The sequence below is a fragment of the Macrobrachium nipponense genome, chromosome 40 (assembly GCF_015104395.2).
Source record: "Macrobrachium nipponense isolate FS-2020 chromosome 40, ASM1510439v2, whole genome shotgun sequence".
NCBI lineage: Eukaryota > Metazoa > Arthropoda > Malacostraca > Decapoda > Palaemonidae > Macrobrachium > Macrobrachium nipponense.
The window spans coordinates 56,142,600-56,157,827 of NC_061101.1; the positions used below are offsets into that span (position 1 = coordinate 56,142,600).

The 15,228-nt window shown below is 34.9% G+C and overlaps 1 protein-coding gene across 4 annotated transcripts in view; it reads right to left on the bottom strand.

Moving 5' to 3' along the window:
• The window catches only part of LOC135212171 (AMMECR1-like protein), a 70,248-nt gene that overhangs the window by 43,740 nt on the left and 11,280 nt on the right, over positions 1-15,228 (bottom strand). For all 4 annotated transcript variants that reach the window (XM_064245603.1, XM_064245606.1, XM_064245602.1 and 1 more), the window contains 2 exons: positions 5,893-6,003; positions 5,488-5,693 (listed from right to left, as the gene is read on the bottom strand). In XM_064245603.1, coding sequence (XP_064101673.1) covers positions 5,488-5,693; positions 5,893-6,003 — 317 coding nt within the window. The remainder of the gene's footprint in view (positions 1-5,487; positions 5,694-5,892; positions 6,004-15,228) is intronic.

Below are 15,228 nucleotides of genomic sequence, written 5' to 3' on the forward strand. Positions count from 1 at the left end.
AAATTTGAAGTCTCTAGCAAAATATTTAGATTTATGGTGAATTTAAAAAAAAATCTTTCCTTCCCTCCGCGCGCGGATTCTCTGCCACAAATCTCCGAAATACGTACGTCCCATTCTCGGAATATTTGCTCCGTTTCATATTAGGCATTTCATAAAGTTTTAAATATGAAAATGTGCGCAATTTTATGTAGAATAAAACGAAAAATATTTGAAGGTTGTAGCTTTTCTTATTTTCGAAATAATTGCATATAAAAAATATATATATAAAAAAATTCAACATTCGGTCAAATTTAACTCGTCAGATATGGTCGAAAACTGCAATTGTAAGCTAATACTCTTACAGTACAGTAATATTCAATCATTTGTCTTCATTTTGAAAGAAATTGGAAGTCTCTAGGACAATATTTAGATTTATGGTGAATTTTTTTGAAAAAAAATATGTTTACGTCCGCGCGTTACGGAATTCATGCATTATTTTGTGATAATATTTTCTCTGTGTTGCTTTTATCGTTTTACAATGTGTTATATACCAAAATGATCGCAATTTAGTGTACATTACAATGAAAAATAAAGTAACTTTTTACCTTTAACCGTTTTGCGCACAGCGCAATTTGAATACAATTATATATGAAATTTTGTTTTTGCGCTATCATATATCGCATTATTTATATATGATAATGATAATTTTTTTCATTTCTGATGGTTGCATACTAAACTTCAGCCAATGACAAAAAAAGGAGCCAAAAATGAACTCTTAATCTTGAAAACTAAGCACGCTGTGATTTTTTGAAAAAAATATTTTTTCCGCTTCCGCGCTCACTCCGAAACCACTCCGTTGATCAAATCAGCACAGGTCTTGCCAACCACCTTGAATTTCATGATAGGATACCAAATAGTGCCAAATTACATCTGATGGTGATAAATTTCCACAGGATAGTGCCAAATCTCAAGTTAAGAGATAAAGTGAAATCCTCCAACCAGACATGGCAGGAATTTACAGATAAGACTCAGATTGGAACTTATTTAGTTGAAGAAACATCTTCTAAAAACCAATGTTTATTGTGTTCACCAGATAGTCACAGAGCCAGACGATGCTCAAAGTATGCTGATGCAACTTCCCGAAGAAGTAGGCTGATAGATATGGGACGGTGTTCTAGATGTTTAAGAAATAAGCATAATGAGTCTATCTTATTGTTAAGACCGAAGGTTTGTTCGCATATGAACAAATGACAAATTTTCTAAGACAATTTGTATTTTTCATAGCTACAAACCTGAGGTCTTAACATTATACTGACCGCCTCTAGCCGCCCTTCTATGTGTTAAGACATCCTGAGTTGGGAAAGAAGCGAGAAAGTCACTCTGATTTGAGCTCAACACAACTAAACAAAATTACCTCGCAATCACCCTCAGCTGCTTTTCAAACCAAAACATTGATCGCTATGTTTGTATTTTATGTTACAAACAAATAGTAACATGAAAATACATATAATATTATTGGATGCAGTGAAGTAAAGCATAGCTTTTTCATCCATGGAAAAGATGCACATCCATTATGTTTGTATTTTATCATACAATACAAATATGTGAGTATTACATACTTGAATTCTATATCTCATGTAAGATGCGGCCCCCTTAAAATTAGCTCCAAAATTATGGCTTCAAAAGTCGCATGATACGCGAGTATATACAGTAGCTCCTTCACTAAATCAAGATATCCACATTTATAAACATACTTGGAGAGCCATAAAGTGGAAGTAGTTCATCATCACCTTCTCTCAGTACATGGAGAAAAATTGTTGAGTCCCCAAGGCAAGGATTTTCAAGAATTATCTGCTGTACAATCCTGGAATCATACAGTCATTACTGTTTGTAATAGGTTATTTTTAAAAATTTTGCAGGAAAATGACTCATGGCAACTCTTTGGCAACACTCACACCACAACTCAGGATATGAGGGAGAACAATCTTCCATTAGCTTTCCTAAAGGAAGGTTCTACATCTCCCCGTCCCAATACACCTCGCAGATGTTTGCCCATAAATACTATACTCAGGGATTACTGCTGGTTTTATTTCTTATCGTTTATAATACAAACAAAGTATGTTTGTGTAACTGTAATTTTGCACAATAAATTACAAAAAATATTAGAACGAACATATATAGCTCACTAACAGGTGTTGCATTTCCCCATTCCAGTACTTCATCTCGTAAATATTTGTCCATAATATACATACTCAGTGACTGTTGCTAATTCTAGTTCTTGTCTTTTATGATATGTGAGCTGTAACTGTAATTTTGGATACTTTTAAGAGCGTCTTGGAAAAGAGGCCCCGAACAGGGTTGGAAATAATGTCCTATATAAGGTACAGAAAAGTCTTAAAATATATTTTTCCTTATACCCTGAGCATTTGGCCATCTTCCACTTTCCATAGATTTTTTTTTAACTGGCTGACCTTGAAGATTGCTTGGTCTCAGGATGTGATTAATGTATATTTAGCATGGCCTATAGGGATTAACAATCATTTGGCAAACCAACAAATTTGTAGCTTTGCCAAAAGACAATGAGCCACAAGCATGGCCTAGTTCAAAATTGGTGAACTGCTGTCACACCAGCCACATATTTGTGAAACTAGTGGCATAGTTACATCACTAAAATACTGTCTTGCCACTGGTAACTGCTTTTAACTCACAAAATAGCAAACAAACAAACTAACCCAACTGTCATGACCAATTAAGAAGATTTTTTTATGTAATTTGTAATTTTCCTAAATACAATATACAAATCAAGAGCCTTTTATAAAGAGAGGTATCCTTTGGTGAAAACTGGACCAGATGTTCAATCTTGGTAAGAAGGTACTTCTCTAGTGGAAAAAGGGGAGCAAGGGTTTGTATCTCTCACTCCCCCAACAGTAACACACTTCTTTTTAGGCCACAGGGAAAATGTTGGAGGGTTAAGCTGGGTTTATCATATATGAAAATATATAAGGCTCTGGTTTGAATACCTACGGAAAATCTATATTACTTTGAAAAATGAGTTATTTGTTCTTATGGGGATATAACCATCACCTTTTATATACTATATATATATAGGAATGATTTCAGAGAACCATTACATCAGGTGCAGTCCTGATCATGGCTTCCAAGGAACCGATACTTTCAAAATGAGATAAATGCACAATTGCTCGTCTTCTTAAGCACAGTACTGAAAAATACATGTGGTGCCTCCCTGGAGGTATCCAAGATAATGTAATAAAACAAGTAAAAAAACTCAAAAGGAATCTCCCAAATTTTACCCATCTGGTGCCATAAATTCTTTACACTGGCACCAGGGGGTGAACAAACATACTAAGCAAAAGCTCAGCAAAAGACTAAACCTTGGATAAATCTCCCACTTCAGCGTGCATACAATAACTTTACTAATATCAAGAATTTGCCTCTTTGAAAATCCAAAAAAGCAAAGGATGCCATCTTGAAAAACACCTTGTGTGCCGGAATGCAAGAAAACTCCTTGATGCATCTCCTAACTGAGGGGGAGAAGCCCACCTCATAGAGTTAGCACATTCCAATGTATTGAGGACACAAGAGGCCTAGTCTCTCTCAACCCCACCTCCTCAACTAAATGAATTGGAATATAAAATCTGGGGCAAAGGCCAAATGCTGGAACCTATGTGGTCATTTAGTACTGGAACTAAAAATGAGGATAAAGAGATGCACAATGATAAACAAGTTGCTGAAACCCAAAAGACAACTCCTCTACAATAATCTCCTTGACTGCCAGCTAGGCTTTCAAACAAGATTCTTAAACTTATGGCTTATATATCAATTCATAACAATCTTTTAATTAACCCACTTACTGTATTGCATGTCCACCACTTACTAAAGAACTGCCATAACATTGTGTATGATATAAACAAACAAAACAGGAAACCAACTGATTTGTGATTTTGAGGATTTTATTTTTACATCAAGTATGTTATTTTACCTTTATGTACCCATTTTACATTTATGAGAAAAAAAAATCCAGAGATAATCAATTTCTTTTAGCTACTAAAAAATTATTCTCCTACTAATTATTTCGGAAGTGGGCCTGAATCAGCCAATTTGAAATGAAAACATCAGCCTAGCCTACTTAAATGCATATAGCAGATGATCAGTTTTTTATATTATATTGATAACGTGATAATCTTACTATAATGGGTGTTATGTCTGTCCGTCCGTCAGTCAATCAATCACGTCCAACCGGCTGGTCCAATGAGCATGAAACTGGCAGTTATAGTGAAACCTTAAGATGGTTTATAATGGGGTTTCAAGCAACAAAAGGCACCAAAGGCACCAGAGGGGCCAGGGCGTTTCCCCAAAATGGGGCTGGTTCAGCTGATAGACTTAATAACGTTACGAAATTATCATACCTAATTTTTGGTATAGTACGTAATAAATAACATGACTTCTGATTTTCGGTATACATAGTAAATATGACTTACTATCGAATATTGTGGGGGTAAGACATCAATGGCACCAAAGGGGGTCAGGGTTGTACAGGGTGTGACGAGAGAGGGAGTGAGAGAGGGAGAGTAGAGCGGGTGTTAGGGAGAAAAAAAGGGTAAGAAATATAGAAGGTTGGAGAGAGAGAGAGAGAGAGAGAGAGAGAGAGAGAGAGAGAGAGAGAGAGAGAGAGAGAGAGAGAGAGAGAGTTTATCGGTTGCCATTCAGAGTTACCCCGGGCAGCACTAGGTTGGTCAGTTAGTACAATACAAATGGATTCAATAAGATACCAGTTTCATTACCTTAAAAAACAGCTATAAATGTTTTTATGACTTATACAAATAGATACCGTAAATATAACACCCAGAGAGAGAGAGAGAGAGAGAGAGAGAGAGAGAGAGAGAGAGAGAGAGAGAGAGAGAGAGAGAGAGAGAGAGAGAGAGAGAGAGAGAGAGAGAGAGTTGTATTTTTTCCATTGTATTTATGCAGTATATTTTGTTACAAATATGAGGGAAAAGGTAGATAGTTGCCTTTTGCATAAAATTTTCAGTTCAAAAATGAATGGTGGTTGTTTATCAGCATATTTACAGTTATGCAGTATTGACAAGGTAATATGAGGAAGGGAATTGAGTTACCCTTGAACACCTGTACGTTTTTTTATTTGCTCTTATTCAGATTTCACCCTTCTTTGAAGGGCACTGGCTTTATTAATCCGGATAATCGGCAACAGCCAAACTAGTGAATGCACAGAGAACCATACTGAACAGGGGCAAGAAGAATTCTGCCAAAACCTAAAACATTCAAGAGAACAGGTGAACTAGACAGTTATCTTGGTCAGCTAAGAAATTAATCTCCTTTATTCTGAATGCCAACGGCTTATGCTGGCATGAAGATGTATAGCTATCTTTTAAAAGAAAGTAAGATTATGTATCCCAATTAATGGAAATTAATCTCTCAAGTTCCATTATTTGCAACCAAACGAAACTACATATCATTGAAAATAATTACCCTGTTCAGGAGCAACCTCTGGTAGGTAAGTAGCTGTTCGTTTGGCACCGCGTTCATTTAAGAACTCAATACGAATTCCATGAACTCCAATATCCCAATCCCTGTAGTCTCTCCCATCTTCAAAATGACGAAGAATAGACACCGATACTCCTAACCGAGGCAGCTCATCTCTTCCAATGGGCTGAAATCTGGAATCCTTGAAAGCACTGAAAAAAATAAAATAAAATAAAAATTATGCAATTTGTTATTGCTTATTACAATGAAAGAAAAAGTAGTACAATAAAAAAAGTCCCTCAATAGAAAATGAGCCTTAAAACAGCTCAGAGATGTCAGACAAAGATATAGCAAAAAATTTCAGATAACACAAGATTTCTCTCTAATTACTCTAAGGAATGGAAAACTTACCTTGTTGCTGCATACTCTCGGAGCCCTGCATGTAAGCTTATATGACTAAAAGTTCCCATGCACCCTCGTAACCGCTTGTCCTTACCAACCTTCCAGGTCACAAACAAAGGACTGTAAAATAAAAAATTATAAAGTTATCAGTGAAATCCTTCAACATAGCACAGAAATATTACATTTACAAAAGTTTTAACACCAAAGTGCTAATATTCCTTCATTCCTGCACCAACGGTGCAAACCAATTTTGGCAGCCATACTCTGGATTCAGAGGCCTCTATTCCATCAGTTATTTTGAAGCTCCTTACCCTATCAGTATTCTATATGTTTAACTGCTACGTTTTGGTCATGAACTGCCCTAGGGTGGGGTTTCTCCCTGGCTGATAAGAAAACTTACTAATGAATTTATTATAAGGAAACTCACTACATAATATATATACATGGTATGTCCTTAAATCCATGGTAGAAAGGTGAGCGAAAAACTGGGGACTTGGAACAAGTACTACCGTAATTTATTCTACAATTTCAAGTTCACACTGAATATAATAGAAGTTGACAGACCTTTATATAAAAAAACAGAAAGGGGTAACGGGGTTACAGTTTGTTAATCTGGGCAGCATGTTCTTTAAGTCATAGAGACAAGGAAAGAGGATCAAGGGACAATCCAGGATGGAGATTTAAATTCCTTGTTGATGTGGCTTCAATAAAAATGGATTCCAACAGATTCATTTTGCGGTGACCTTTGACCCTGCAGATTATTGAGGAATTATCCCAGTTAATAGCATGGCCTGTCTTAAGCCAATGATCATCAATGTCATTATTCATTGAGCCTCTTGATATAGCATATTTGTGCTGAGAGCATCTCACCTTTAGATCTTTCAATGTTCGCCCTATATAAATCTTATTACATTCTTTACTTTACAAGGAATACTGTATATAATATTGTTTAAATTTGATGGGTTATTCATAATTAGTTTATTTCTCAAACTATTATTATATTTAAATATTAAATTACTATCAATAGTTTTTAAAATGGGTACAGCAGGATGAAATGTTGCAAAGAGAATATGCTTAAGTTCTTTGTTAACACTGGTTGGCTTGTAATGTGTCTTTTTAGCTTTATTTTTTGGAACTTCGTAAAAATAAAGCAAAGATGACATTGCAAGCCAACGAACTTAAGAATGTACCATTTCACCCTACTTTGTATTTAAATGTAATAATATTTTGAGAAATAAACTAATTAAGAATAGCCTATCCAATTCAAACAATATTGTACTATACAGTATTCCTTGTAAAGAATTAAATAAAATTTATATAAGGCCAACATTGAAAGATCTAAAGGTGAGATGCTCTCAGCACAAATATGCTATATCAAGAGGCTCAATGAATAATGACACTGCAGATCATTGGCTTAAGACAGGCCATACTATTAACTGGGATAATTCCTCAATAATCTGCAGGGTCAAAGGTCACCGCAAAAGGAATCTGTTGGAATCCATTTTTATTGAAGCCACATCAACAAGGAATTTAAATCTCCATCCTGGATTGTCCCTTGATCCTCTTTCCCTGTCTCTTTTGCTTAAAGAACATGCTGAACAGATTAACAAACTGTAACCCAGCGTCTCCCATTCTGCTTTATATATACATAAAGGTCTGTTAACTTCTATTATATTCAGTGTGAACTTGAAAATGTAGAATAAACTACGTTAGTATTTGTTCCAAGTCCCAAGTTTTTCACTCACCTTTCTACCCTGGATTTAAGGATAGTATCCCCAAGCACATGTTCCTTTGTGCTACACTGATATTATATATATATATATATATATATATATATATATATATATATATATATATATATATATATATATATATATATATATATATATATATATATATATATATATATATATATATATTGTATACGTATATATATGTGTGTATATAAATATATATATATATATATATATATATATATATATATATATATATATATGTATATATATATATATATATATATATATATATATATATATATATATATATATATATATATATATATATATATATGACAACATTCCACAAATACTTAAAACCCCTCTAAAAATGCTTAAACAGCCTATTTTGATAGTTAATAAACAAAAACCCTCTGAAAATGCTTATGCCAGAGTTTTTTTAATAGTTTTATCACAAAAAATGCTTTTAGTCATGAAAATGATACAGTAATTTGTAGGGCGTCTGCTAGATGAGTTTGATCTTTCTGCTTCTAGTTGTCTGTTCAATGTAGGTTTGTGCAATAAAATACAAACAGATTCAGCTATGGTTAATCTATGGTGACTACTATGTTCTGAGTAGATAATGTCTGTATTCTCTACTAGTTCTTGTGTTGTGGGTTTGTGGTTGTGATGGTCTATGTAGTGTTGGTAGATGGATCCGTTATTTCTATGGGCCTGTAAGCATCTTTTTAGGGTTGTGGAAGTGTGACCACTACGTTTTTTCGGAGGACTGGCACATCCTCTCTTGGCAGGTAAAGTGGTAAATGACGTTGGTACGTTCTTACTTGTCTGGGTTCTGGCTGGTATTATTTCTCATTATGAGGGAAGATGTCAAACTGGGTTTACAGTAAACCTGTACATTGATCTGTTTGAAAGGAGCTTTAGGTGTTATTCTTCTCTCGATGATGTTGGTCATCACCTTTTTCTCTTCTTCAAATCTATCATTATACAGTCATATCCCTACATACAAAAGTCTCTACGTACGAAAAATCCAGAATACGAAGGCAAAGGTGAAGATTTTTTTGCATCTGTGTACGAAAATAATTCAGGTTGTGAAAAGGTGTACTGTAAAGTCCGAGATTTGCCTGGGCCGCCAAGAACAATTTTAAAACTCGCGCGCCGCCAACTCAGTAGATTTGCCACCATCCTCCCGCTCTCCCATTTGTTTGTATGGTGGTTTTGTTTTTGCTTGAAACCAGTGGTTATTCAGCAACGGGACCAATGGCTTTACGTGACTTCCGAACCACGTCGAGAGTGAACTTCTATCACCAGAAGCTCTCCCATTGGTTCCTGATGCTAGTTACTGCCATAAGATCCTGCTCTCCTATTGGTCAGCATCTATCCCCTCATGCATCTGCGCAGGGGAGTTCCTCGACCATTTCGTTTCGGCAGTGTTATCGTACACACGTGGAATTCGTTCATTCACGTAGATTTAGTTTGTTAACGTAAATTTGTGTTAGTGATTTTGCTTTTGTTGTACTGTAAGTTACTTTATTGTGTTGTGTGTGAACTTAATTACGTACTTACGTTATTAGCCGTGGGTCCCAAGAATGTTGCTGAAGTTCATGGAAAGAAGAGGATGCTTTCTATGGAGACAAAGATGGAGATAATCAAGAAGTGTTAATGTTTACCGTCATTTGTTAATGTGTTTCGTAAAGTTTAGTGTTGATGTTTTCTGGCACTTTTTAATGTGTTTTGAAAAGTTAGGTGTTCATGTTTTCTGCCGTTTGTCCTCCTCCTCTGTCGTTACTTTTGGACATCGCCTCACTCGAAAGGTAAGGTTCCACATTTTACTACATATGTACACACATGTACGAACAGTATTTCTTGTACCCTGTACACTAATAAACTTTATTTACAGGTACAGTAACGGTTAGGTTAGGTATTGAATGGTCCGAATTGTTGTATTTCTTTGTTTATTGGTCAATTTAGCTTTATTATAAAATTTACTGTGGTGTTTTTGTAGGGTTTTAAACGAATTAGGCAATTTACATGTAAAACATAGTTCCGGATACGAAAAAATCAGGTTACGAAGGCCGCTTCGGAACGGATTAATTTTGTAACCTGAGGCACTACTGTATTCAGTTCTACGATAAATTCTATTTTTTAAATTGTCACCTGGTTTCCTGGTTTCGTTAGTGTAAAACTGTTCGATTCTTCTTCGTTACATCTTCAATCAATGTAACAAGAAGAATCGAACAGTTCTATACCAACTAACCCGGAAACCGAGTGACGACGATAAAAATATCATCACTTATAGAATTGAATACAATGATAGATTCGAGGAAGAGAAAAAGGTGATCACCAACATAATCAAGAGAGGAATAACACCTAAAGCCCCCTTTGGACAGGTCAATGTACGGGTTTGCTGTAAACCCAATTTGACATCTTCTCTCATAATGAGAAATAATACCAGCCTGAACCTTTAACTGCCCAGAGAGGATGTGCCAGTCCTCCAAAAAAACGTACTGGTCACACTTCCACAACCCTAAAAAAATGCTTACAGGCCCATAGAAATAATGGATCCATCCACCAACACTACACAGGCCATCACAGCTGCAAACCTATGACACAAGAACTAGTAGAGAATACAGACATCATCTACTCAGAACATAGTAGTAGCCATAGATTAATCATAGCTGAATCTGCTTGTATTTTATTGCACAAACCTACATTGAACACTTTCTAAATCACACGCTTTCTCAAGCCCCACTTCCACCCCCCCCCCCCCCCTTTCCACTCTTCCTCTCCCTGTAATCTGTACAGTACCTGCATTCTTAATTCTGTTTTGTTTGTTACCACCAGAACACACAGTTTTTGTTTTCAATGTTTCACAAATTAAATTATGTTCTACTAGGAATTTTATTATATTGCAACTTATATAACTGTAAATAAATTAAAATAAATTTATTTACAGTTAAATAAAAAAAAAAATTTATTTTGTATTTAATGTTATTGTGATGATTTTTTGTATCATTATGGTATTAGTGTAGAACATATTATTATTGTTTGGACGCTACATATCAGTCCACACACTGTATCAAAACAACAGGACGCTATGTCCCGATTATACACTTTGAAGAGGTCACGACAAGTGATGGAACAGCTGTGGTGTTATGTATATCAGAGTTAATCTTGGTTTTTTGTGCAACTTAATTTTGAAGAACGCAGATGATTCAGAAAATTTTGTCAATATAATATGTGGATCAACAACCAAAAAGCCATAAGATTCACGAAATCTGCATACATACGGTACATTTATATATATTTCTCAATTATGAGTAATGTTTTTCCCATGATTTTTAATTAATATAAATTAATTGAAGGCTAGGATCTACATTTAGACAGTTCAGAAATCAATTTATGAAGATTAGGATCTTTGTTTGTTTGTTTGGTGTTTTTTCATTGCATGGAACCAATGGTTATTCAGCAATGTGACTTCCGAACCACGTCGAGAGTGAACTTCTAGATTAGGATCTTTGCCTTTAGATATTGTAAAATCTAAATGAAGGGCAAGTTGTAAATATGATACATCTAAGACTCTTGTCAATACTAATTCTATTGTACTGATTCATTTGCATTTAATTAGTACAGGTACAGGACTTACATTAATGCATTTTGGAATGTTGTCATGATAACTTTCTTTTCCATATTACAATGCATTATCTCTTCTCAGTTGACTGTCAGTATCATCTGGCGTGAATATGGTCACGAATATGAGATATTAAGAGGAATTGATTGACATAGTACATGAAGCTGATGAACACCTGAATGTACTTATGAATGAATTCCGGTATTGAAGTGAAATAGCAAAAGCTCACTGCTATGAAAACTATTACAAAAAAGGTAGGAATTACATAGATCAAATATTGTAGTGAAGTGTATAGAATCTAATAATCCCCCTTCTGAAGGCTTTTGTTGATAGTATGACAGCCTTCGACAGTGTCCACAGACCAATATGTCACTATGGAACTCCTATCGACTATGTAAAACTGAAATTATCAATGAACAAAGTACGTAGATGCAAAGTTAATGCTGATGGGATCTTGTCAAGGGATTTTGTAGTAAACAATGGCATGCTGCAAAGGAATTTGGTTTCACTTTGCTGTTTGCCCTCCTAATACATTTTATAATGAAAAAATTGGTTACATGTAGAACAGAAAGTTTAGATTGGAGTAACAACAGAAATTGAGACTTCGAATATGCATACAATAAATTTCTATAAGCTGAACATCATAAAATTTACCAAAATTGCTTTATAGAATGCAGCCCATACCTAAAAAAAATGCCAACTCAAATCTATATTTTGAAAAAAATAATAATGAGAACACAGTACACTTACAGGGATGAAACAATATTAGATAAAAAATTAATGAGGTTGGCTTTTTCAATATCTATGTACTACAATGATCCAATACAGAACCTCTAAAGTTAGAATTAAGTGAAAGACTGAGAAAGGTAAATCATAAATGGCAGGCTGAATTAGATTTCAAAATCAAATATGTAATGCAGATTGAAATTGCATGAGAAAGATAGTACACTCAAGTCTGTACAATTTGTGTTACTAAATAAATATGACTCTGGTATGACAGTGAAGCTATATCTAAAGGGTTTTTGTTGTAGATTTAAGAATAAAGGTTTAAGAAAAACACTAGGAGTCAGATGGCCGGATAGTTAGAAATGATATCGTAAAAGAAATTGTAGAAGCTACATATGTAGATGAGATATTAAAAAAAGAGAGCTTTGGAGATGGCTTTGACATGTCCTTCACACAACCCCTGGAAGAATAGTATGGGATAGTCAGCTGAGCTCCTGTGACAAGAGAGTTGGAAGACCCAGGGCTATTCAGACGAGAATAACTAGAAGGGAGACTGGAGATGAGTATCGAAGATTAACACACAGGAATGACATGAATGCCAGAATTACAAGGAGACCCTTTGTATCACAGTATTGATAATAATGGTCATCTGTTATTGGACATCAAAGTAAGCATTTAGAAGGAAGGGCAACTGTATGAACCTTTGTACCTAAACTTGTATCCATCATTGTGCCTGCTTTTCTTTTACTTTGTTCTATCTTTTCCTCTTACACATGTAAGAAGTTGACATGGTTATTATGAATGCATGAAGATGAGCACAGGGGAAGCCTTAAATGCTACCAGGTCCTCCTATATTCTATCTGTCTATGTAAGGCATTATGTACTGGACTGTTTATCCAAAATGTTCTCACAATAATACTGATATCTTCTCTTGCCTACCAACCTATATCTTATATTATTTGCTGCATATTTCATATGACTGGCTTGAAGGATTATTAAAAATAAGTTAGGTTTTATTTAATAAATCTTATTATTTATGTTATTACCTATTAAATTTCTTCATTTTTGTCAATTCTCTAATCGAGTTAACAAATATATGATGGAGTTTCTAATTAAATTTCTTTCACTGCCTAGTTTCCAAAAATTACATTTTTGTCAATTATATTTTGGTCATTCCCACATACTTTGTTTAAATACCTAGTGTTGCTATAGATCAATACACACAGGAATTGGAAATGTTGCTACTTATAAAATATATAAGAAGTCATATGAATCGTCAGTTTGAAGAAGGATCAAAATTATGTAATTTCTTTAAATATGATGAATTCCACAATTCAACACAGGGCTTGATCTACTGTATTCCAATTAGTTACTTTCATGCTCATTATTCCATATACTCTGCCATTTACTGATTATAATGGGTTTTAGAGATATTACGTACTCACTAACATGATCTAGTCATAATACTTAAATACTGCTTTGTTGTTTTATTGGCTTCTTTGCTACCATTAATGCTTAAATAGGCAGGAATTCAACATATCAGAGTATTTACAGTTTTACCATAATCATAATTTAAGTAACATACGTGACAACTTAATTTATTGCAAAACAGTAGTTTTGGATTATAATTCTAAGGGTTTCAATTAAAATTCTAGTAACTGAAAAGAAAAACTCTGTGAGATCACAGCATTTTTTCATCTTTTTAAAGGACGATCCTATAGTACATAATTCTTCTGCAAAAACAGAAGCCTTGTTAGACAAGGACCATTGATATATTCTGTTGGATGATATGGATACAAATCCCACTCCTGAAGATTTAAACCCATTAGTGTATTTGGATATGTGATGATCTCTACTCTTTAAATCAATCTCTTCCTCTTTTCTACATATTTTTTACAAAACATAACTACCAGTTGCTACCCTAGTACATACATTATACAGTCAAAGGACCAATAAATACATCAGTCTGTCCCAAGTGGGGCTAAATATAGGGGTGTTCCCAAACAGCAAACCTTGTATTAGGTAGTAATTAGGTATCTAATAAAGACTTTTATATTAAGAATTTTTTACCATGACTCTCATGGTTCATCAATGACTTGTTAAGCAAAACAAGTTTCAAAAGGTTTCTCTCTCAGTACATTAATCATCTGTTGACACAAACTTACTCTATGTATTGCAATTCCCTGTTACCCTTTCCTTCAGGAATCACAAAGCTCCTCTCTCTCTTCCACACTTCCTACAGTAAAATTAATCACAAATAAAAACATTCAACTGTACAATCACTTTCGCTAAAGAACCACCAACCAAACTTACTCAAAAGAGGTGACAAAAGAAAAACCAAATTGCAAGTTTCTCAAGGTGGCAGCATCTTGTGTCAAACCTGAAGTTTTAGCATTAGTTTGCACTTCTCCTCCCTAGCTGGAAGTAGGTTTTTGCCACAATGTCTGCCAGTCCTTGCAGAAAATAATCCAACATATCAGGTCTCACCTCCACATAGATAACAGTGATTTCAATCTCCCAGGGCTAAATTTACCCTTAGAAAGCTAATATGGTGATTCTTCTTGTGCTCTACCTTAGTTCCTGCTCATTGAGTGTAAGGTGTGTTCACTGTCCATTGCTGCAGATGTTCATGAAAAGAAATATTTCAGGACCTTGATGAACCATTACACATCCAATGTGAGATTCTGCATGCCTTGCCACCATCAAAGAACTTTTTTGACATCTGATATGGCAACCAAATGACTGCCTGGCTGATAAGACACGACCACAATCTGAGAAGCTGGTGCGACAGAAATCTTGTCCTAAGTAGCTGTGCAAGACCAGCTTTTCCAAGATATGTGCAAAGAAACTTTAGCATCTTCTGTTGGGCTAACTAATGCTTGCACCATCCCCAGGTAAATGGCCATTTATTTAAGGCAAAAGGTTTAGCTTCTCTATGCTAATATGCAATCCAAACTTATGAACCCGATGAGCTGCTGCAGCTCCTCAGGTGATGCCATAACCAACTGGTCATCTCAATATCTTCTCAGTCAGATGCCATTTCAGTGTGACCATGCAATTACCAGTACAAGTACTCTTATGAAAGCTTGAGGAGCTGTCACCAAGCAGAAGCAAAACATTGTACAAAAAATGACATTTCCTTACCAAACACATCGAAGGAACTTCCTTGAGATGGATGGATAGATGAGCAGATGAAAATAGGCATCACTCAGTTTGACCAAAGCCACAGTTTCCTTCATGAATTGTTACTAT